The 26,410-nt window shown below is 29.0% G+C and overlaps 1 protein-coding gene across 6 annotated transcripts in view; it reads left to right on the forward strand.

Moving 5' to 3' along the window:
- LOC143244514 (putative RNA-binding protein EEED8.10) overlaps nucleotides 1-26,410 on the forward strand; it is an 80,533-nt gene that overhangs the window by 37,316 nt on the left and 16,807 nt on the right. For 3 of the 6 annotated variants that reach the window (XM_076489339.1, XM_076489343.1, XM_076489341.1), the window contains 10 exons: nucleotides 1,405-1,502; nucleotides 2,240-2,280; nucleotides 5,250-5,325; nucleotides 10,018-10,092; nucleotides 10,493-10,603; nucleotides 17,649-17,697; nucleotides 22,347-22,390; nucleotides 24,394-24,473; nucleotides 24,864-24,969; nucleotides 25,769-25,856. In XM_076489339.1, the coding sequence (XP_076345454.1) occupies nucleotides 1,405-1,502; nucleotides 2,240-2,280; nucleotides 5,250-5,325; nucleotides 10,018-10,092; nucleotides 10,493-10,603; nucleotides 17,649-17,697; nucleotides 22,347-22,390; nucleotides 24,394-24,473; nucleotides 24,864-24,969; nucleotides 25,769-25,856 (768 nt within the window). The remainder of the gene's footprint in view (nucleotides 1-1,404; nucleotides 1,503-2,239; nucleotides 2,281-5,249; nucleotides 5,326-10,017; nucleotides 10,093-10,492; nucleotides 10,604-17,648; nucleotides 17,698-22,346; nucleotides 22,391-24,393; nucleotides 24,474-24,863; nucleotides 24,970-25,768; nucleotides 25,857-26,410) is intronic. The other 3 variants (XM_076489340.1, XM_076489342.1, XM_076489344.1) reach the window with 3 other exon arrangements.

Genomic DNA, 26,410 nt, shown 5'->3' on the forward strand with positions numbered 1-26,410 from the left:
ATATTAAAATTACATTGTGGGTGAACTATTCAACTTGAAAGTTAATATATGTACAATAATTAATGAATTTTTATGAGAAATAGTAGAAAAAATCAAAATTAAATGTTTTATCTTTTAAAAACTACATACTTTTTGGACAGCTTTTGTCAAAACTTTCACATAATTTTTTTCAACCACTTTTGTTTTTGGAACAAAATGTAATGAGCAATGTAGCTTATGGGCATTGATCTTAGCTGGCAATCACAGGGTTAAGCTAGTGTGGCCCGAGTTCTTTTACATTATCCCATTAATGATACGATTAGTTTTTGATGGTTTTTTGTAATTTTGTATAATAGAAAGACAATTCTTCTGTCAGTAAAATGACATTTCACTTGAACTTAACACCTGTTATTTGCCATTATCTTATGCACAAAAAGAGAAATTGACAAATATTATTTTAAAACCTCACCAATAATTAGATTTTTTAGTAATTTCTTCTTCATATAAAGTTTAATAGCATTGATTAGCAGTCTGCACCACTTAGTTCTTACAAAGAAAAATTACATGGGAAGTTTTCAGTTTGTTTTTGAAATTGCCAATACCATATTTACTGTACTTGTACTCTTAATACTTTAGTGATCATTGGTCACATTTTTTAGAGTTACATCTAAATCTATTTTGATTTTTTAAACTGAAATGCTTTAACTGGTATTTGATTTGTAATATATATTTATTTTATTTTTGTTTCCACTTTTTATCATTTACCTGATTTCAAATTGACAATATTATATAAGTATTGCTTTAGCTTGTAGTGCCCAATATAGACAGCACATTTTTATTTAGCTTCATATGTAGGCATTGCATGTAATTTTTACTTATTTAGCTTTATGTAAGTCTAGTGGTAACACCAGAATGAGTTACAAGGTTTGAATATGAAAACATGCTCAATAATGTCTCATTACTATCAGTTCAAAGGTGTGTATTATATCATAAATATTAAAAGAAACTGATATTTGTAAATTTATATATAAAATGTTTAAAAATTGTCAACTTTTATTATTTAAAGTTAGTAAAAGTACTGCAACATCTCAGTCATGTTAACTGAACATGTATTTATGAATGATGATGATTTTATTAATATTCAGAAGACTCCTGTTTTGTTTTTTTTAGTTATCTGTTGTACCTTGTCCTCATAAGTAGGTAGGAGGTTTGTGTCATACAATGTTGAGAAGGACATTTTTGTCTTTATGTGTTATGTATGTGTGTGTGTGTGTGTGTATAAAAACAACTGTACATTGAGGTAACAACTCAATCAGGCTGATAAAATATCCTCATAGTGATGGTAAGTACCATAATCATTAAGTACTCCTAATTATCTTCTAAAAATAGGGCATTATTAAAGCTTATATTTTTATCTTGATATAGGCCAGTTATCTCCAAATTTGGAATCAATAAATCTAACAGGTATTGATCTTACCAGTGTGTCCTTGCAACATATGTCCCAGAAATGTCATAATCTCAAGGTAAAAGTGTTTAGTTGTTTTAAGAATGATTTTTATGGTATTGTAGATCTAACATAGATGATGCTGTTCTCTCTCTCTCTCTCTTAGATAATAAAACATTTGGCATACTTATCAGTTTTGTGTTTCTTTCTTAAAGTAAATATTTGAAGTGGTGAAGTTACCATTTAAACTCTGAGAGCTATTATAAACCAAAATAAAGCTTTGTAGTGTTGACATGTTAATTTAAATCTCAGAATTATTCTAAACTGAAAGTAGAATTTTGAAGCTGTTAACATGTTAGTTGAAATCTCAGAAATACTATAAATATTAAATCTGAAAACACAAAATATATTGTGCTTCAAATGATTATGGGAAAAGAACTTATGGGATGGAATGAAGAGTTTTTGAAAGCTGATATGTGAAATAAATAATTTTCTCCCCTGTTACAAAATATGCCATATTGCTGAAACGAATGGACCAATCTTTTTATAGTAGTATCAATAGCATGTGGCATTATTCTTTGGAGTGTTAGTTTTTTCCATCATATGACAAGTTGAATAAATTTACAACTTTTATCCTTAGGATATTCCTTATATTATTCTTTATTTTATCATCAAAGGTTGTAGTATTTTAAAAACTTGTTTTTTTATTTTTTTTACTTACCTATAATTGTTCAAGAAATGTAAATAAAATCCTGCAACTCAAATATAAAAAAATATTGGTTCAGTACATCAGTAATTTTTTGTTTTGTTTCTTAGACAGTGGTGCTACAAAGATGCTTGAACATTGGAGAAAAGGGGTAATTGTGCTCTGTTTAAATTAGTTTAAAGATTTTAAAAGATGATTAAGATATATGAATGTTTATCCAAACATATACAAGAAATGTTTTGTTTTAATCTGTTAAAAAAAAGACCAGAATATCTTGCTTTATAAAATAGTATATAGTAAAATTTACAAGAAAAACAAATTTCACAATTAAACAATTGTATAAAATATTTTAATATTAATATTTAAGACAAAAATATTCTCTTATGACAAATTAGATATTTTGCCTTATTCTTTGTATTAAAGTGGAAAGACATTTTTCATTTGTTAAGACTAATTATTATGACTACTGATTGGTGCTATTTTTTACATGATCAGTGTTTTTAACAGCTGTTTGTGTATAATCAGTTTGTTTTAAAACTAATATTTGTGTATGATCATTGATTTTTTTAAACTAATACCTGTTCATATTTAGTATTTTCTATTTGCATATTAGTGTTATTTGTATTAACTAAAATTTAAGCAAGGGCAGTCTTTTTAAGTACAAGCTGTGTATGCTCACTATTCTTTGTTAACTATTGTTTGCATGTTACATTTGGTATAGTATTTCTAACATATCAGGCTTGAAAAGCATAGATGAGAACTTTTATGAGAGTATAGTGATTAAATACAGAGTGTTGAGTACATTATATTATAAAACTTTTTAATAGGCAAATCATCAAGCTATCTGAAAACCATAGTCAGTATAAGGTCATGATGGAATGAAATGTATGAGGACTACATTTTGACATTGTTTGTAGATAGTTTGATACCACTAAAAATAAGGTCCATGCATTGATTCTTAACCATGTCATGGTAAACAACATGCAACATCATGTAATAGGTAAAAGAACCACAAACACATAATTCAATAGCAAAACCTGTTCACATGCCCCAGAAAACAATATGAAACATAATTAAGAAGGATCTCCATCTGGAAAAACTAACACAAGTTGCATATACCCAACTGCTTCCATAAAGTAACTTTTTAACCATTGCATATCTCAATCAACTGGAAAAGGAAAAGGGTATTCATGCTGCTCAGTGCAAAAAAAAAACAAACTAATAAAGTTATCAAGTTCACCATCTGAGGACTTGTATGACCAAATTATTGAAATTGATACTGGAAACTGTTGTTCTCATATACAAAATGTATTCAGGAAAGTAGTGTAGATAAGTGGTTTTTTTAGACATTTCAGCCTCAAGATGCAACCTGTTGCAATGGAAGCTACATGCCAGAGCTGTTGTAAATGGTTATCATATAGAGTATGACTGGATGTGATAACAAAGTAATGATATGGTGAGGGTCCAATATCATTTTAATATAATGTACTCAGCCTCTGTAGTAAGTGTAGTTGTATTATTCTTGACAATTCAATGTTACGAACATCTGATAGCAGAAACATACACTAAAATAATTGACTGATTCTTCTGATACTATAAACTTTGAGAAACTTCATACAGTAAAACCTGTATAAGCCAGAAAGTGTATAAAGCGTAAATCTGTACAAGCCAGAAATATCAAAATTTTGCAACATTATTTTAAGACTTCTTTTATAAAAGGCCCTCTATATGGCAGAACCTGTGTAATGTGGACAGAAAACTATCTTTCACCTATCTCATCTATCAACAAGTAGGATTAGAACCTGAGTAAGGTGGAAAAAATGAATATTAATTTTTATTTAATAAATAATTTCTTTAAATATTAATAAGTTCTTGTTTAATTAATAATTTCTTTAAATATTAATAAATTCTCAGACATTTTGTTACAGTAAGTATTGGTTAAATATATTCTTTTTTTTTTTTCCTGCTATCATTATTTTTGCAGTTAAATTAAACAAAAGAATGGGACAAGAAAATAGGAATATTCTACTTTTCCTAGATAATGCAACTTTTCACCCAAAAATTCAACTTTCAAATGTTCATTTAGTCTTTCTACCTCCATGTACAAAATCAGTTCTACAGCCACTATATAATGGAATTATACAGTGTATAAATTTGAAATACAGAAAAATTGATGCTTCAGCATATTATTGCAAACATTAATGATTATAAGAGAGCATCTGAAATGACCATGAAAATTGACGTGTTAGATGCAATTGCATTTTTAAGTCATTCAATCAAATGCATAAAAGATGAATACATAATAAAGTGCTTTTGAAACTGTGGATTTATTCTTGATAATGGCGGAGACTGGAGAAGTTGTTTGTCATGGTGATTCTAGTGAAATCTAAACTCTAAGAAGATTGATGCAGATAATTCTGTGAATGTTGACAAGAATGTTTAACAGAAACTGATGAAATTGATTTAAAATCTATAATAGAATCACAAGATGATAACAGTGTGAGAGATTCGGAAGATGAACAAAATGGAAAAAGTAGGAAATAGAAATTCCTTCTTCATCACAAGCATTTAGTTATATCAACACTATCAAATTGTATGCAAAAATGAGGGGGGAAAATTAACTTCATGAAAAGGTCATAAAATTGATGTTTTCTTTTAACCTTATGAGAAAGCCCATTAAAAAAATTAAACAGTTGAAATTGGATGCTTTCTTCAAATAAATTTAAGATTTTGTGTACTTGTGTATTTTGAATGTCTGTTTTTGTACTTATTCTAATAAATATAGCATAAACAGTATAATAACTTTATTCACAAACCTCTTACTTCCCTTGACTCAAGAAAGTATAACTTTCTGCTCAAAAATTATGTATAATTAAGGAAGTGTACGTTCACTGTCTAAGTCAGAAAACCTGCTTGAGCTGGAAATTTTACTCCGTCCCGTGTGCTTTTGTCTTAGACAGGTTTTACTGTACATACATTATCTTATAAAAATAAATTAATTGAACTATTGAACTACAGGAAGAAGATATTTTAAACCAAATTTGCTGATTCAGTAAGAAAAAAAAACTTCCTTGACAAAGTATTTTAAATTTAATTTTTTTTTATTGTTGACCTCGTCAGTGTGTGGTGGCTTTTTAACCTCTGTAAAAACCTGGAATATGTGGATCTTTCAGGATGTAAGAAAATAACAGGTCAGGTGAGTTGTGTCTAATGTCATGTTCTTCGATTGTTTAGAGGGTCACAAATACAAGATTATATTTTGTAATTGATTAGATGAATGCCTTTATGATCTAGAACATTACATTATTCACTTGTTAATGATTTTATGGCCAGTGGATTGTCATGTCATTCCAAATATACCTACTTAAATCAACTATCAAATTTAAATTTAAAAAATCAGAATCCTGTTTGAACAGTTTTGTAATTAAAAATATTTCAGAATCAATATCTTAGCATTATATAATAAATGTATAGCTTATTTCATAAGTAAATATTCCAAGACTCAAATGTCTATTTCCATTGTATCGTTACATGTACGAGTCATAAACATTATACTTATTGGTTTTCTGAAGTCTTTGCTCATTTTTATGCTCATTTTTATTTCTCAATAAATTAAAAAAAAATTCATTTGGATATACTTTTTGTTTTAACAACTGTAAATTTATTTGTTTAACTCACTTTTACTGCACTGCTTAGAGGTTTCACAAAAACTTTGGCTCTAGCTTTGCAAAAGGAGTAGAACCTAAAGGTAATAACCATCAAATGCTATTACTTAGTGCTGTTAATGGCAATTCCAGTAGTGCTACATACCATTTATGTACATATGAAATTGGTGAAAGTAACAAAGCAACCACAAAACAATATTTTTGAATACTTCCCAATTACTTAGAGGCTTTAGATATTTTTTTTTCTAGATATAGTTTCTGATGCACTTTTTCATTCCTGATAGTGTTTTGTGTAACATTACATCTGTTTGAAAGCTGTAGGAATATCATTCTATGACAAAACATGAGGTAACGATGTTTTGATAAAATGTAATCTGTCATTAAATGAATTGTGAAATAGAATTTTAAATAGTTACAATTTAACAGTATCCTTGAATATGAATAAACAAAAACATATTCTGTGTACTATCATTGGGCAAATTATACTTAAACTAATGGAGGTAAATCTAATAATTATATTTTCTTCAGTTTGTTTAACCTTTTTGCAGTGGGTCAGGTTTCATAGGCCATGTCATCACATTTGTTGACTTGCATTCAAAATTGTATTGAACTACTATTTTATGAATTTCTGTCAGTAAGTTTTGAACCAAATTGTAGATTATAATTCCAACTTTAATATTTGAGTTAATTTCTCAATTTAAAAATAACTATTAAAAGAACACATTTAAATACAGATTTTAGTGAGTCATGTGGTATATTGGATGCAGAGCTGTTTAAAATAAGATATTTGTGATGCCAAAATACTAAGTCTAAGTTTTATACAAGTTAAGAACTCAAATTACTAATGTTATCAAGCTGGGATATAAAATTGGAACATTGTGTCTTTTTAGTTTTCTGAAATATGGCTTATATACTGAATCATACACAGTGGTCCTTTTCAGTTCTTTCCATTTTTTTGAAACAGTCTTTTATATACACTTTTTTCAATATATGACACCTGAATAACCATTCAACAGCTTAGGATATGAGTAGTTTTCCCCACCATTTTGATCTTTGAAAACATTACAATGCTCTTTCAATCCAAGATTTCAGTGAGGTAAGTGATGCTTTTAGTCTCCCCAAGTTTCTTATTATTTAAAATCTAAATAAACCTTAGATACTGAGCTTAATAAAATATAGTAGAATTCTATGGTATCAGTGTAGTTATTTATGATTTTTTTGGGGTTAGTCAACTATGTATATTAAACCAAAAAAGCTTTGTTCAATATCCTCCACATGCAAAATTTTAAAAGACCTAGCAACCTATGTCCAACAGGTATCAAGATCAAAGATAGTTGCGAGAAGACATAACTGTTTGCTTTACTTTTTGATTTACTGTTCTATATTTTAAGAAAAGTAAGTTTAATTAACTTATTTCTGAATAGTAATAATCTAAATACATATATGTGTATTAGAGAAAATTAATACTGATAAAGTTAAGTAAGCAAAATCAAAAGGGAGAAGAGCATTAAAAACAGCAAAACAAACCTTTGGCTAATTATATTAGTTTGTTATAGCCTGAAAACCAGCTGAAACAAAAATAAATTTAAAAAATAACAAACAAAATGCTGCACTTATTAAAAATCTTGAATCTTATTTTTTAACTGATGAAATGATAAATTTGTATGGTATTGCTTTAATTTTATACAGGATAATTTAATTTTTACTTCTTTTAAGTACATACAACTTCCATTCCAGAAACCATCTAGGTTGATAAGATGTAATATAGTTGAGTTTTAAAATATATTCATCAGTATTATTTTCAATAGATTAGAATATTATTCTTATTACATTTTATGGCTATTCTTTATTTAGATCCTTTTTTGAGTATTTAATGTAATATTTTATCTTTTAATTTTTAAGTTACCAGTAACAATATCTTTATGAAAATAGTCAATATATAAACTATTTTCACACTCACAAGGTAAGTTATTAACTTCATCTACATTTAGATTAATTAAAAAAAATTTATAATTATATAGGAATGGACCAATTGAAACTTTGTATTTATAATTGACAGTAGGCTTTAATTTTTTACAGATTAATGAATAATTTTAGAAATCTTCAAATCATTGAATATTTTATGTCTAAAATTAACTACGAATTATGAAGGTTTGATTTGCAGTTTCTCTTTTTCAAAACTTGATAAATCATTGACTTTTACTTGAATTTTTATAATATCTACAGGTAAGTCATTTGCATGATTGTGACAAAAATCAAAATTTTTTATTACATTAATTAATCATCTTATTTGGGGAAGAGTAAGTTGATAAATTTTTTTGAAAAATAGTTTTCATACACTGTTACTAGAATACAAAGTATTGTCTAAATGACTACAAAATTCTGAAAAATCAACTCAATTTATTGTTTTTCTTTACCTCTGGTTTTCCTGTTTTTATGAAAAAAGTTGTCTGTAAAAAAAACAAACAAATAATACAGTTAATCATTACTCAAATTCAGAGCAGTAAAATTATTAAACTCTTCATTTAACCCATAAGGATAAAATGTTCTTAGTTTTACAATGTAGAAGTTCTCTTGTTGAAGTCTGTTGGTTTCTTCATTGACAATTTCTAATATAGTTATCTTAACAGAGGTAAAAGGGTGAATCTTGAAATGTTTTAATTCTATAAAATGCATTAAATTGTTTTTAACTTGAGACCTTTGCAAATTTGTATGTATATGCAATGAGTTTGAAATTTGACTTGCATATTCCATATTACATTTAGTAAATGTTAATAAATAAATTACATTTTTATTGTACAAAATGAATTTGCGTGTAAGTAATAGGATGAAAAATATTTAAAACAGGACATGTGAGACTTTTTTTGCTTTTACATTTTATAACATTTGCAACAATATAATTACTATAATCAGCTCACAAGGCTAAGTTATAGTTTCAAAGATTGAATAATGAAATGGAAAAGTGCAACATAGTCAGCAACAAATCACATACATTGAATATATGTTAGAGAAACTTAATACTGATAAGGTTAAGTAAACAAAATTAAAAGGAAGGACTGTTAAAAACAGCAAATCCAAACCTTTGACTAATTATATTAGTTTGTTATAGCCTAAAAACAAGCTGAAACAAAAATAAATTCCAAAATAATAAAAAATGCAGTACTAGTTGAAAAGATCCCAGGGTACAAGCTATAATTTGGGATATAAAATGTACCTTAGGTTTAGGAGGTGACTGTGGAAGTAGGATCCACACTGTGGTGGAGATACGTCATCTGTTAGTCTTAACCTCCATTAACCAGTCTTGCATAAAAAAAATAAAATAAAGGAGTAGCAATAGATATAGAAATAGAAATTATACTGCATAAGTGACCTGAGTACATGTGCATTGTGTCAATGCAAGTTATGTAATGTTAGGGAGACATGACTGGAAATTCAATATAATAAAAAAAATAATAAATGTAAATGTTCATGTATAGTGTTATGAGACATAAGCTACTTAGATTAAACATTTGTATTTTTATGTTATAATATGTAGTTATTCTAGCATGAAAAAAACATAATTTATATTTATTTCCTAATTTTTTATGATGGTTACAAGGTTGGTTAAGTGACAGACCCTACATAGTTAGAGTATAGAAAATAACTTGAAATATAAAGTCTTACTGAAAACAAATTGTATTTAAGAGGTTTTAGAGATTATGTAAATATTATTTGAGATATTTGGGATGAAGAATAGTTTTTTAAATCACAACATGAAATTTTGCACTCAGACTAGTAATGAAACAGACTATTTTACAAACACATCTTTAGTAAAAGATTTCATTAAAAAATCTGATTTTTTATATATAAAATACTTGTAATCTTTACTAAAAGTCATCCAATTTTTTTGAAGATACAGGGTGTTTGGAAAGTCACTGTGCAGTTTTGTCTGTTAATAAATATATAAGTGCACAGTGACTTTCCAAACACTCTGTACAAATGATGTATCAAAAGTTACAGTGCAGATACTTAACATACGCAAATGTATAGACAAACTCATGTATATTATACCAAGACCATTGTGAAAGTGTTAAGCATGTGAAGTAATTAAAACAGAATTTGTGATAGTTTATAGAAGTAATTTATATTCAGTGCATTTTGATTTGAAATAGTGTTTTCTATATGAGCTGACAAGAAACCCGTTCATTGATTTTTATGTTTATTGTTTATTTATGTAAATTTAGATTTGCTCTGCATTTCAGTGTTTCCATATTGCTGGCCCACACTTCAGGAGGGTTGTACTAAATGCTTGTTCACAGGTGAGGTTTTGTCTTGTAGCTTTGGGACCTAACCTATTAGAAAGAGCAAATGTTCATGGTTTTGAAATTGGTTGTTTCTGATTGTTTGTATAGATCTGTGTTTAGCTGTTTGCCTGTCTGTTACTTTGTGTGTTTACCCACTCGAGTTTTCTTTATTATGCCTACTTTTTGTATTTTTTCTGTTTTCTTTCTGTTGTTGTGTGTTTATTTATATATCTGTATTTATTCATCTATTTCTCAAAATTTTCTTTGCTTCCATATGAATAATTGCCTTTTTATTTTCATGCTATACATCTATGTTCTTTTTTACATATTTGTATAGGTTTTGTAGTCTTGTCTGTTTTATCAGTTTTTGTGCATTAGAATTTAATAGCTGATTCTATGGTTTGAATACTTTCAGTTAAGTCCTGCAGGAGTTGAAAAGATTGCTATCAAATGTCCCAATTTAATAGCTTTATACCTCAATGACTGCTCTCAAATTACTGACCAGGCAGTTACAACATTATGTAAGGTAAGATTAGTACCAAGAGAATATCAAGTCACTGACAAAACACTCAATGTAAGGTAAGATTGTCATCAAGAGAGTACAATGTTGGTAATCAGGTGGTTTCAGTGTAAGGTAAGATTAAATTTCTCCATATGAACTCAGTCAATTCAATCAAATTTATCACCTAAATTGTCTTTTAAAGTTACCATATATTAAATTATAATAAGTTTTTTGTATCTTCATGACATTTATAAGGCTTTTATAGACAAAAGTTCAGAAAATGTAATGAAGTATTTTTATTAAGACTTTATCCATGAATACATGAAGTCAGTGTTGTCTTCTGTGTACAAAAGTTTTCATGTTAACATCAAGAATATTTTTCTTCACCTTAAAATTATTAAATTTCAATTGCATAACCTCTAAAACTGCATAAATTAATTGCAAATGTTTTGTAAAGTAATATTTTGTATTTCATCTGTTATTTTCTCTAATTCAACTACACCAAAAAAAAAATTAAATAAATCTATATTACTTTCTTTTTTTTTTTTACGTAGAATACAGTGGCAGTGTCAGGATATTTTCATTGGGGGGGAGGGCTGAGGTAAACTGTGGAGGGGCTTCTCAAAATGCCATCAATATGAAGTATAGATGGTAAATTATAATAATATAAATACCAAGGTACATTTTAGAAAGGTGTGCTATTTTGAACTGCATTGAAAATGCAGTTTTCATTGGAAACTCATACTCTGATTAATAATTTATTATTACAAATTAGAAATAATCTGTTTATGAAAATATGCATATATGTAAAAGAGGAAGCTCACCTAAATTCCACCCAAGGTAATACATAATAGTAAAGAAAATCAAGATTAGCTTAGATTGAACTTCTAATATACCATTAAGAGTAAAGCTACAAATCAAAAGAAATATAACATAAAGACATAGTTTACATAGCAGAAACAAATTATCCCATGTGAAGTTTATACACTCTGAGGAAATATAAGGTCACTATCAGGCTAACTATCTTTCATCATGTTGTGTTTATAGTCAATATTACTTCAAAACAATAAAAACAATATGGTTGTCTAATCTTCATCAAAGCTTAAGATAGAATGGCATTACACAGGGAGCAGCAATACAACGCACAAGTTTCAGTGCATTCAGTACGTTGCTATGGGACACATGACACATACTTCCGTCTTAATGAAGAAGTTGAGTTCTACAGATCTGTCTCTCTTTGATGTTAATTGTTAAGCAACAACGACGATTGTGTTTTCCATATTTTATGAATATATGTAGGTAACAATATTGGGGGAGCTGAGGGGGCTTGGCTCATTTGGGGTGGGCTTGAGCCCCCTTGGTGCCACCACTGGTAGAATAATTTCAAATTGTAACAGAAAGTTAGTTACTATTTGCTACAAAGTTGTTTGAATTTACCAACCTCATACCATTTTGTTCTTGCTATAGTTTTCATACTATAATTTATAATGCATTCTGTGTATCTTCACAAACGTTGGTAGACTTTTAGTAAACATTACAAGGTTTTTGTACACAAAAATTAAGATTTTTTTTCACTAAATATTTTTACATGAGATGTGTCTATGAATATAGATAATACTTTTATATACCAATATGAGTAGGAAGTGACTTTTGTGTTTAGTTTGAAAATACTTTTCTTCTTCTAAAAAAATCTCAAATTTTATTTGTATAATTTTTAAAACCTTTTATATAAATTTCAAACGTTTTTATCCAGTAAAACTTTGTATTCTATCTGTCACTTTGACTGACCTTGTAACAACCAAAAGAATTGAAGTTAATTTAAATTGCCTCTTTTTGCTTTCTGGAACTTCAAATTGTTTGCATTTGTTTATCCTAAATAATTTTACATTCATAATAGTGTACGTCTATTTACCTAAATTTTATTGTTTTTTAACCCTATCTAAATAATATTCACACCATATAGTGGTGTGAATGTGTAGCTCCCATTAGGATATCAAATTACATTACAGGTGAGCATATTGCATAAAACAATTTTTTATATTAATATTATTTACTTCACCTTTTATAACCTTAACTAACATAAGTTTCCTATTTTTACATTTTAGTTGCTTTCATAACAATAAATAAAGAATATGCATGAAAAACAAAAAAAAAAGTACTTGCCTGTATTTTTTGCTATTGATGACACTTAATCCTTCTTTCTTGTATTTATGGTAATACTGTATTACATACTTTTTTATTTAGTTGTATAATGCAGCAAAGAATGCAGAATAATAATGTGAAAAAGAATACAATGTCCCTTAGCTGTTGCCATTTTTCTGGCTTTCTAAATATGTGACAAATAATATAGTACTGAATGACTATATAGAGTGAGACAGGTTGGTGTGGCAAGAGGTATGTTGTTGTCTATTTCATGGTTCTATAACCAAATAAGATTGAAGTCCATAAAAAATTATTCATTGCCTGATAATGATAAAGATATAATAAGTAATTTACATTAAATGTTGTACTTTTTGTAGGGGTGGTAAATTAATTAGAGAAAAAATGATGCCTTGAGAACAAATGTCACAATTTTCACAGTAGGAGAAATTCTAGATTTTTTTTTAAACATCACCTTCTAAAAATAAAAACCTAAAACTAATATATTAGTAAAATTTGACTAATTACTATGTTTTATTGTCAAATTTTTTCATATTTTCTGATTGTGAAGTAGTTTATTTAAGTTTTGAATATAAGTCAACAAAACCTTGTGACATCCAGAAAGAGTTAACAGAGAGATATTATTAAGTCAGTCACAAAGTAGTTATAAAGTAAGGTAAGATTAATGAAGAGGGAGTACCAAGTCAGTGACAAGGTAGTTATAATGGAAAGTAAGATTAACAAAGGAGTATGAAATCAGTGTCTAGATAGTTATAGTGTATGGTAGTATTTACAGAGAGGGAGTATCAAGTCAGTGTCTAAGTAGTTGTAAGTTAAGATTAACAGAGAGGGAGTATAAAGTCCATGACTGGATAGTTATAATGTAATGTAATATTAACAGAGAGGGAGTATCAAGTCAGTGTCTAAGTAGTTATGATATAAGGTAAGATTAGCAGAGGGAGTATGAAACTAGTATCTAGGTAGTTAAAATATAATTAACAGAGAGGGAGTATCAAGTACATGACTAGGTAGTTATACTGTAACTAACATTAACAGAGGGAGTATCAAATCCATGACTAGGTAGTTATAATGTGAGGTAAGATTAACAGAGAGGGGAGTGTCAAGTCAGTGACTCAGTAGATGTAATGTAAGGTAATATTTAGAGAGGGGGAGTATGAAGTCATTATCTAAGTAGTTGTATGGTAAAATGAACAGATAAGGAGTATTAAGTCATGTAAGAATAACAGAGAGGGTGTATCACATGAGTGATAAGGTACTTATGATGTATGGTAAGATTAACAGAGATGGAGTATGAAATCAGTGACTAGGTAGTTATAATGTAAGTTAAGATGAACACAGAGGGGAGTATCAAGTCAGTGACTGGATAGTTATAATTTAAGGTATCAAGTCAGTGTCTAGGTAGTTATAATGTGAGATAATATTAAAAAAGAGAAGTATCAAGTCCGTAACTAGGGACTTGTAATGTGAGGAAAGATTAACAAAAAGGGAGTGTCAAGTCAGTGTCTAGGTGATTATAATATGAGGTAAGATTAACAGAGGGAGTATCAATTCAGTGACTAGGCAGTTATAATGTTAGTTAAGATTAACAGAGAGGGAGTATTAAGTCAATAACAAGGTAATTATAATGTGAGTTAAGATTAACAGAGAGGGAGTATCAAGTTTGTGACAAAGTAGTTATAATGGAAGGTAATATTTATAGAGAGGGAGTATGAAGTCATTGTCTAAGTAGTTGTAAGGTAAGATGAACAGAGGGACTATCACATTAGTGTGTAAGTAGTTGTAAGGTAGGATGAACAGAGGGACTATCACATTAGTGTGTAAGTAGTTGTAAGGTAGGATGAACAGAGGGACTATCATGTTAGTGTGTAAGTAGTTGTAAGGTAAGATGAACAGAGGGACTATCACGTTAGTGTGTAAGTAGTTGTAAGGTAGGATGAACAGAGGGACTATCACATTAGTGTGTAAGTAGTTGTAAGGTAGGATGAACAGAGGGACTATCACATTAGTGTGTAAGTAGTTGTAAGGTAGGATGAACAGAGGGACTATCAAGTCAGTGTGTAAGTAGTTGTAAGGTAAGATGAACAGAGGGACTATCACGTTAGTGTGTAAGTAGTTGTAAGGTAAGATGAACAGATGAGGAGTATCAAGTCAGTGTGTAAGTAGTTGTAAGGTAAGATGAACAGATAAGGAGTATCAAGTCAGTGTGTAAGTAGTTGTAAGATGAACAGATAAGGAGTATCAAGTCAGTGTGTAAGTAGTAGTAATGTCAGGTAAGAATAACAGAGAGGGTGTATCAAGTTATGACTAGGTAGTTATAATGTAGTTAAGATGAACACAGAGGGGAGTATCAACCAAGTCAGTGACTAGGTAGTTATAATGTAAAGAAAGATTAACAGAGGGAGGGAGAGTATCAAGTAAGTGACTGGGCAAGTTATAATTTAAGGTACAATTAATATCAAGAGTGTATCAATTCACTGACCAGGCATTTATTTAATGTAATTTTAACATCAAGAGAGTATCAGTTCATTGACAAATCAGTTGTAATATAAGGTACGATTTGCACCAAGAGAGTATAAAGTTAGTGATCAGTCAGTTGTAATGTAAGAAAATATCAACACCAATAGAGTATCAAGTCACTGACCAGGGATTTGAAATAGTATGTAAGATAAGATAAAGGTACAAGAGATTTTACTGCTGGTGTTAAGAATTTATCATTGTTTCTTATTTCTACCTTTATATTAAGCCTGAATAGTCTTCTCTGCTTCTTCCTGTGTTATTATAATTGGATCACTGTACGTAGAATAAGAAATGTCAGTAAATAATAAATGAATACATAAGTGTGTCAGAATAATATAAACTTGTAGGTAAAAACACATTTCCTTTAGCACTAAATCTTTGCTTCTGCTGTTCTTGTTCATTAGGATTTGTTTTCTGTGTCAATTTGTGGCTTGGATATGGAAATGCATTTGAATGAAAACTGACTCAGATCAAAATAATACTTTTTTATTTGTAAATAATGTATTTTTTGTGTTTATGCTGCATGTCGTCTAACTGATTAAAGTGAAATAAAGAGAATAAATGTAGGCTACTTTCTGTTTTTTTATTCATCACATAAAAACAAAAGTAAGTTTTTACTCTAAGTGTGTCTAAACTTGTGATGAAGAGAAAACCCACTTGTAAAGAAAAATATATATGTAAAAACAGCTGATATAGGTTGAGAAAATTCTATGTAAATGAGTGAACAACGTTTCGACCTTCTTCAGTCATCGTCAGGATCACAAAGAAAGAAAGAAGATGTTTGATTATATTTATTAATGTTGATATAAAGGTGTTCCTTTTTTATTGGTTTATTTTGGGCTTGAGTTGTTGTATAATTAAGGCTTCTTTAATTTTGCATTTGTTTACATTTGTTTCTTTATTTAGTATTTGGGTGTTTTTTATGGTTATGTTGTGTTTATTTGGTTTGCAGTGTTCGAAAACATGTGAAAGTGACTTTTTGTGTTCTTTGAATCCAGTTTCTATTTTTCTACTTTTTTCTCCAATATAGAAGTTGTGGCAGTTATCACATTGTATTTTATAAATAATGTTGGTGTGATGTTTGTCAGTGTAGTTTTTACGTAGTATAGATCTTAGTTTTGTGCCTGGTTTTTAAATAAATTAGGTATTAACTGGAATGCCATATTTTGTTACTAGTTTTTGCCAAATGTTGGTTATTTTTCTGCTGATGTCGGGAATATATGGTACGAAGCAGTATATGGTTACGTGATTTTTTAATTCATGGGGTATATTTAGTTTTATTAGTTGATTTAACTTTTTGTTTAGGTGTGTGTGTATAATGTTTTCTGCAGTTTGTGGAGGAAACTTATTGATGTTGATGAAGTATTGTTTTATTTTGTCTAATTCGTCGTTAATTTTATCTGGTGAGCATAGTTTTATGGCTGTGTTTATTTGGTTTCTTGGTATGTTGAATTTTTGTTTTGTTTCATGTGCTGAGTCCCAGATCAATAAATTTCCTCCACAAATCATAGAAAACATACACACACACCCAGACAAAAAGTTAAATCAAGTAACAAAAGTAAATATACCCCACGAATTAAAAAATCACGTAACCATATACTGCTTCGTACCATATATTCTCAACACCAGCAGTAAAATAACCAACATTTGGCAAAATCTAGTAACAAAATATGACATTCCAGTTAATACCAAATTTATTCAAAAACCAGGCACAAAATTGAGGTCCATACTATGTAAAAACTACACTGACAAACTCCATACCAACATTATTTATAAAATACAATATGATAACTGCCATAGCTTCCATATTGGAGAAACAAGTAGAAAAATGGAAACCATATTCAAAGAACACAAAAAGTCACCTTCACACATTTCCGAACACTGCAAATCAAATAAGCACAACATAACCATAAAATACACCCAAATACTAAATAAAGAAACAAACATAAACAAACACAAAATTAAAGAAGCCTCACTTATACAACAACTCAAGCCCAAAATAAACCAATACAAAGGAACACCTTTACACTCTTATTAATAAATATAATCAAACATCTAAGCATGCCCTCTACATTCCTACACTCAATTACACAACTGCCTTCAAACATGTGGTCAGCTATCAGTCAGTTACCTCTTTCTTTCTTTGTGAACCTGGCGATGACCGAAGAAGGTCGAAATGTTGTTTGCTCCTTTACATAGAATTTTCTTAATCCATACCAGCCATTTTTATATATACATGTTTAAACTTGAGTATTTTTTCTGAATATATTTCTGCCAATGATCATTTTTTAATTAAAGAGAAATTTTACAATTTTTTTGCTGTTTCTGTTGGAATTCTATGCCTAAATCATTCTCTTTGTTAAAAATTTATGATTGTTTATTTTTCCTGTAGAATCTCCAAGAACTACAGATTTTACATCTTGGTGGTGTGCTTATACAGTGTAAGCAATTTTTTTTAAGAATATAATTCAAATTAGCTCATCGTAGATTGGGAAAAGTTTTTGTTTCAGTGGCAAAGTAACTTTAGTATTGTAATATCAGTTATTCATCATTGAAAAACAATAACTTATTCTTGTTTCAGTGTTAAGATATAAGAAAAAGGTCAAATAATTTATTTTTATTAATATTATAAGCTGTTTTCTATGATTGTTAAAGTAAGTAGGATTTGTTTTAAACTAGCTGTGGATTGGTTCCTTGTGGTGTTGCATATGTTTTTATAGTTATTTTTTAAAGCTAGCTGAAAAAATACAATACTGTATTTTCATAGATATAAAAAATATAGCTTCAGGCTGGTAATTACTTGTGTCACATGCTACGGTGGAAATTTTGTTTAATATTGGCTCAAACTTCGAAATTACACGTATCACATGCTACAATGGAGGTTTTGTTTAATTTCAGATCCGGATTGATAATTTCTTGTGTCACATGCTACACTAAAGGTTTTTTTTACTGTCAGCTTCAGATTAACTATTTATCATATGCTACACTGTAGATTTTGTTTATTATCAGTTGCAGGTTGATAATTATATCAGCCTGTGAATTTAAACTTCATAAAAATTGTTTGTTTTTTTTACAATGGATTTTCTATAATTTAGCTATGCAAATTTTGAAAATAATATTCATTTTTTCTATCACAAGGATTTTTTTAAAATTTGAGAATAAAGAACTTACTTAGATCAAATTATTATTTTCAGTGATGACGAGAAAACCCACTTGTAGAGAAATGTATATATAAATTCGGCTGGTTTGGGTTGAGATTTTTTTTTTATGTAGAGGAGCGAACAGCATTTCGACCTTCTTCAGTCATTGTCAGGTTCACAAATTATTATTTTGTTTGCCACAGTATCATTATTTGTTCACAAAAATACAAAGAAACTGAAGAAAATGGAAACATTGATGATAAATAAACATGCATCTTCATTCACCCTGATTTTTTTTGTGTGAAATGTACGTTGTTTAGTTTCAAAACTACATTTTATGGTCTTTCTTTTCTATATTGCACCTGGAACATCTTGTTTCAATAAACAGCAGTAATCAGTTATTGTGATGTCTTGATGAAACCTTTTCCCTTGTTCTTTGCTGACAGCACTGGGATTTTCAAGGAAATAGTCAGTATGAGTGTAAGAAATGTACTGTCAAGTTCATATTACAACCTAGCCCTTTGATGATATTAAGCATGTTAATGACAATACTTTCATAATTTGTTGTTTCCTAAATAATTTTCAGTAACATCCTGAAAGACAATAGATGCTTCTTTTTCAACTTTGCTCATTGTCCTTTTAAACTCTTCATCTGCAGCCCAACAAAAATCTTTTCTTTAAGTTCTGCTTCTATAAGAGTTGGGAATTCCCTACATTGGTACTTGAAACAGTTGCCACCTTTGTCTAAGGCTTCTTCAAGCCCAGTTTTATATGAAGTGGAGGTAGTATAACTTTCTTTGAGTCAACTGAATTTTCACAGTGAATGTTTTTCAATCTTGGTATCAGGCTGAATGTGCATGGTTATTGCTTCTTTATCCAGTGTTGATTTTGTTCTCTGCTGTCTCATTCATCCAAAAAACATAGAAACTACATATAACTGGATTGTTCACCCCACACTATGCAAAGAACTATTAAGTCTGCACAAAGTAACGAGCAACATTCTTTGTATTTAACCTTATTAAGAAGAAGTTTGAAATTTTTGGAAGTTACCTTCAAGTGAACTGAATGAGCAACAGGAACAGGTATATACATGTTTCCATTGTAAAGGAGAACACTTTTGTCAGAAACTTACTTCTTAAGCAGTGTATATTAAATATATGGATGTTTTGAGCTGAGGATTCTTCTACAGTCAGTACCTCTGAATTGTTAGCAATAAATTCAATAATAAACAGCATGCATGTATTCAGTTGCTTTAGAATTTAGTTGACAAGTCAAACTATTTTTTGTTTTATATATATTTATATATATGTCACAATAGTATCCATATATAATTCACTTATGCTGTCATGTGAGATACTGCAGTTGTACTCTGTATTTTGAATAATCATCTGCTTTTTTGTCATAGTCCACTTATGTAGGTCCGACTACTTTAGAACACCCATTGATGAGACAACTTATTTTTATCTCTTTCAAAATTGTTAATCTCACTTTAACACATATCAGACATTAGGCCTTTCACTCCCACATTGGTTAACTTTATATATGTAAAAACAGGTGGTATGGGTAGAAAAAACTCTATGTAGAGGAGAGAAGAAGGTTGAAACGTTGTCCACTCCTCTACATAGAGTTTTCTCTATCCATACCAGCTGTTTTTATGTATATATATTTTTCTCTACAAGTGGGTTTTCTCATCGTCATGGATTGGTTAACTTTACGTTTAATTCTTCCCTGATTGATTTTCTCTTTCTCATGACTTTTTTAATCTCTGTTTCCACTCATCTGGTCACAGTTATTGGTATATCTATCACTTAGACCATTTAGATATCTCTGTAACCTCGATGCCAGTGGATTGCACTAAGAGTTTGATAGCCTTAACATGAGTGATTTACAAACACAGAGTAAATCATTTAATAATGCTAATTACACTATACAGTCTATTACTTCTGACAACCTTTTAGATTTCTTGTGGAGGAATCAATGAACAATTAACACCAATTTGGTTCATTTACTGCAGATCCTAGCATTGGTATGCTGTTGTAATAAACCAGTGAAAATTCTTCAAAAAAAAAGGTAGCATATAAACTCTTTCTTATAATTTCTGTTTCATTGAAATGATGTTCCTGGAGAAAGTAAGTTTTTAGCCTGAAGTCTGGGCCCAAATTCTCTAAAAAATCTTTTGGAAGGCCCAAAATCTTTAAGTTCACCATGTATGAAAACTTGTGGTTCATCAGACATTTCAGGTTGAAAACAATCCTTATCATAATTTTTATTAACATCAGTCTTTGAATCAGATGAAACTTTATCAGAAATCTCCATTGGAGTGGGTATAGATACATTAGATTCATTAGAAATAGGCCTTATAGCAGATTGAAGGTTCACATAAGAAATTTTCTTTCTAGCCTTACATATTACACAAGGGAAATAGCAGTCATCTCCATGGTTTCTAGGCTCATGCTAGACAATTGGAATTCCAAAAGTCAAAGACTTTTTCTTACCTTTAGTCCATTATCTCAACTATTAGACAAAAATGGTGCAAACTTTGTGCAGAGCCTGTGATTTGTCTTGGTGCCCAGGTTTTATTCCAAAATATGCATAATACAGTTTTTTAACAAATTCTTTAATGTTTTGCCTTTGTTTCTTTACAACAAATATAACAGAATATGTTATTTGTTAATATTGAAAAGAAAATATGCACTCACAAATAAATACTATCCAGAAATGACATATTATGCAGCCTATCAACCATTTATATACTAGCAGTGTGCTTCTTAAGTGTTTTAGAATGATCGATAAGACTCTCATATCATGATTGATCTAGAGAAATCTGTTGCCAGTAGTTGACAACATTTAAAGCATAACAAGGTGTAACCCAACCTCAATGAAAATTATTTATGTATCATGTATGTTTTGTGAAAAGTCTGTACATGATGGCAAAAAATGAATATCATTTTTGGATTCAACATACAGGACTATGGTACTTGTATCACATACTACAGTGGAGATTTTGTATACTATCAGCACCAGCTTGATAATGACTTGTAACAAGTGCTGCAATGGAGATTTTGTTTAATATCAGTTCCAAGTTGTTAATAATGTGTTTCACTGAAAAGCTTGTTTACTATGAGCTAGAGCTTGATGATTACTTGTATCACATGCTACACTAGACATTTTATTTATTATCAGTCCTGGTTGATTTTACTTGTATTCACATGGTGAAAGTGGTGAGTTTATCACATCAGCCCCTGTTTTAAACCACTTCTTTTTTATGCTGAGAAAGATGATTTTGGGTTTTATAGTTTTTATTTATAGGTTGGTGACAATTTGTAACACAAGTTTTGACAATGTAAGTGAACCATGACTTTTGAATACTTTCATGTTGACCATGAAGTTTAGCATCATAAGAAGCATGTTTAATGAGGAAATGTTGTGAGAGTTGGTAAAACTTGTTATTACAGAATTTGATATATTATAGTTAATATGAACTATTTAGTATAAGAATAAATGTGATACCATAGTGAGTAATAATCTTTTTCGAAATAACAGTATGACCACATATTATAGAGGCCATAATACTAATTCTTAATATTAAAACAGAAAATGCTAATAGTAGTAAATGTCATTCCATTGCATAATTAAAGTTTAGATGTGATGTTCTGCAAGTAATGAAAATATATTATTTAAAACCAGTTTTGTTAAATAATAATTCATTTTAAACTAGTAAAAGTTGTCAATACAGATTCATTGTACAAAGGTTTAGATATGACAAAAACATAGTAATTACAGACTTCTAGAGGTGGATGACTGAAACTGGTAAAAGTTACCTAAATTTATAAAACTTGACATTCTTAGATTCTACGGACGTTTTAAGATGTAAGTATTGTATAGGACTTGTTAAACTTAAATCCTGATAATAAAATATTAGATTAAAAATTTGATACATTTTTTGACAGTGTCAGCTTCTGGTTTGTGTCATATTGGAAGGCTTCAAAAGTTGGTGAGTTTATTTTCTTAATTTAAACATTTTTGACCATATTAGGATAATTTTTATGGTTTTTAGATACTCTGCATTATATTAACTTTTTCTGAATATTGGTGCATTTTCAAAATTCTGTCTATTTTGTTTAATCTTGTTTGCATGTGTGAGGATCAAAGTACAAATGTCACAACTTTACAAAAGTACATGTAAACTTTAATTGAACTGCTTGATTATAAATGTATCCCAGTAAACTTGGCATTAAAACATAGTTTATAATGCCAATTTTAATATTATTTAAGTTTTAATTTTTAATTTAAAAAGGAACTAATTAAAGAAATACTCAGTTTTCACTTGTGTGTGTCATATGTTGTGTCTCTGCTCTAAATTCTCTGTTTCAGTTATTGTTTCTTCTATTAGTATAGGCTTCAGAATCTCCACCAATTCAATATATAAACTATAGCTATTGACAGATCAGAATTTAAGATAAGAACCTCATTTTACATTTTCTACAAAAAACTCTTCTCAGATTGGCATGCTTTTGAAGTTACTCATTTTAACTTTTTAGTGGTACATGTTTGTAACAAATAGAAAGGTCATATTTTGAACTACATGAGTATGATGTTAATTTAACTTAGTAAAAGGTATCATTTCCCAAACAGATTGTATTGGATACTGAAATCTGAAATAATTTTTTTTACTGTGTTTATAGGGAGTTAGAAAGCCAAGTAAATTATAGTAATTTTAGGAAATTCTGTTTTACTATTTGTATTACTGTTTATGTTTTAAAATATATATTTGAAAGCTACATGAATTAATTTTTTTAACAGTCAATTTAAATGGAAGGTTAATGAAGATCAGCTTCTGAGAACCAAAGGCCTCACTTATGAAGTACTAAATTTCTTATTTCTTACATGTATTTTTTATTGATATATGTATGTATTTTATAATAAAAGCAACTAAAATGTAAAAATTCAATATATTAGGTTGGTTAAAACAATTAAATATAAATAAAAACTTTTCCTTCAAGAAATACACAAGAAACAAACATTTAGTCTTGTAGTGTATCCTGAAATTTTGTTTGGCCTAGACTCTCTGCGCTCTTGCTAAGTAATTTTTTTTTATTTGTGATAATTACACAGTTAAAAGAGCAATAAAACAATAACATTAAATAAAAATAGCTGTACATATTTCAAATCTAAGGCTATTTTATTTAAAGTAAATAATTGTAATTTTCTGTTACAAAATGTTGTCATGTCAAAAGGAAAAAATATGTAGCTTGGATTTATTTCATATTTTTGTGTGGTGGTTTACAAGGTCAGTACAATAAACTATATCCATGTAGTGTTATAGTAGAGAAAATAATGAATTATGAAGTTTTACCGAAAAAAATTTTGATATTCATTTAGAAGGCTTTAAGGGTTATACAAATGAAATTTGAAAACTGTATAATTAAATAAAGTATCTTTATTCTTAATGTGAAAATCATCTTGCATTCATACTAACCTGGCTTAAGTAAAATTAGAGAAAAGTCTTTAGTAGAAATACTTATTAAAAGTTCTTATTTGCACAACACAGTTGTAATGTTTACTGAAAACTTGCCAAGTTTCATGAAGATACACTAAATACATCTGGAATTGTAGTAAAGATTAATTTCTCTAATACAAAGGTAATCCTGTACTCATTTAAAATGAGTAGTATTTTTTTCTTACAAACTTGTCTCCCTCCACCACTCCCCAGTGGCATACAGGAATGACTGCAGGCTTATAATACTAGAAACTAGAGACCCATGGTGGGAAGAGCACAGGTAGCCAATTGTATAGCTCTGTGCTTAAATTAAAACAAACAAATCTTGCAATATTAATATTTTTGTTAAATTAACAAAAAATATGTAAAGCACAAAGTTCATTTTATAAAATGTATAACGATACATGATACCTTTTCATATAGAAAAGTGTATTGTTTTTAAGGTTATGTATAAACTTTTTGCAATCATTAGTTTTTCTTTTTTCTTTACTATTCAGGAGGAGCTCTTTCTATCCCACAATGCTGTTGTAAATGATGATGTTATTGATGCTGTCTGCCATGGTTGTGAAAAGCTAAGGTAAGTATAGGTGTGTAATGACTTGTAACACACATGTCACCATAATTAATGGTTTTAAGTTAATTTTATAATATCAGGATCATCGAATGGAATATGATGTAATATTGTGTATAATAATTTACTACAAACTTGTATAGAACATATTTAAATCAGCTAATTTTTTTTAATTTTATCATGTAGCACTGAAACACTTGAATAATGCAAATATGACCTGTTGAACAGCATTTAATATAGTGAGGTATTTTGAAAGAACAGTAATAAGCTGTAATCTGTTACACTTTTAGAACTATTTCTGTACTTATCACAAGTATTCATATTTAATTAAAATATCTTATTTAACTTTAAAATATTACAACTACATAGATAGAATAATTTTCTTCATGTCTGAAGATATTTGGACATTTCTGGTTGTAATGAGGGAGTAACAGATTTATCTTTGGAGTCTCTTTCTACAAGCCCACAGCTGAGGACATTGTACATTAGCTACTGTGGAAAGGTACAAATCTTTCAGTTTTTATGTGTGACTTGAAAGAGATTAAGTGAGAGAATTTAAACTGTTATATTAATCCTAACTTTTTTGTCTGGTTTCGTATTAACAATTGAAATAAAAGTATTTTGTTAAACCTAATTTATTTATTCTGGTTCTATGTCAACAACACTACAAACTAATGGGTTAATCCTAAATTTGTTGGCTCTTGTTCTGTATTACATATTTTATTCCCATACCTTATTGCTCGGTTCTAGACTAACATATTTCTTTTTACACACACAGAAAAACTGGTTCTGTACAAAATGTGTATTTTTCACATGTCTGGTTTTGTATTAACAATTGAAATAAAAGTATTATGTTAAACCTAATTTATTTGTTCTGGTTCTATGTTAACAACACTACAAACTATTGGGTTAATCCGAAATTTATTGGCTCTTGTTCTGTATTACATATTTTATTCCCATACCTTATTGCTTGGTTCTAGACTAATGTATTTCTTTTTACACACACAGAAAAACTGGTTCTGTATAAAATGTGTATTTTTCACATCACTGATGGTGACCAGTTCTGTAATGGCCAACTTTTTTTTTTTTAACTACCAAAAGGATTAGTAGAACATTAATTTTTTTTAAACCAAAGTAGTTGGATTTATATTGACAGTTTTAAAAATGTTAATACATGGATAGTAGGTCATATATTGACATATTTTTATTGTTAATATGTAGAGAGTTGTATATTGACAAATTTTATTGTTAATGCATGAGGGATTGGCTATGTGTACATTGGTGGACTCTTTACTGTGTAGATAACTGACTCTGGATTGTCAGCCTTGGCTACTCAGGAATGTCTTGAAAACGTTCAAGCACGAGGTTGTCCCCAGCTTGGAGATACAGGTACATTTTGGGTCTATGTTTGTATAGATTATTAAAAACTGTTAAATACTTTGTTCAAAGTATATTTAATAGATTTCTACACAGTTGGCATTTCCATTATTTTTCCCTAGGGTTGAATAATGTCCTAGCCATTAAAATTTATTCCAAGATATTGCAATAAATTTAATAACTATAAAAAGTCTGAAATTTTCAAATGGTACTCTTCAAATAACATCATAGTTTGATACATTCTGTCAATTGATATATCTAATTTTGAAAAGATTTCTTTCATTAATAAAATTATTGGAAAGTATAATATGGATATAGCTGTGCTTAATAACAAATGAGTTTAGAATTCTCTATTAATGAGATACCAGTTTTTTATAATTTCTTTGTAGCTGTATTACCAGGTATAGTTATTTCTGAAGCTGTATTAACTTTTTTTGCAATGGGCTTGTGTATTTTACACAAATTTGTAACCATCATCTAAGTAACTTGTAACCATGAAATATACATGTTATAATTCAAAAAATACTTAATTATGTGTTAATGAAATTTGATAAGGTTTCAGTAAA

The sequence above is a fragment of the Tachypleus tridentatus genome, chromosome 2 (assembly GCF_004210375.1).
Source record: "Tachypleus tridentatus isolate NWPU-2018 chromosome 2, ASM421037v1, whole genome shotgun sequence".
Taxonomy (NCBI): domain Eukaryota; kingdom Metazoa; phylum Arthropoda; class Merostomata; order Xiphosura; family Limulidae; genus Tachypleus; species Tachypleus tridentatus.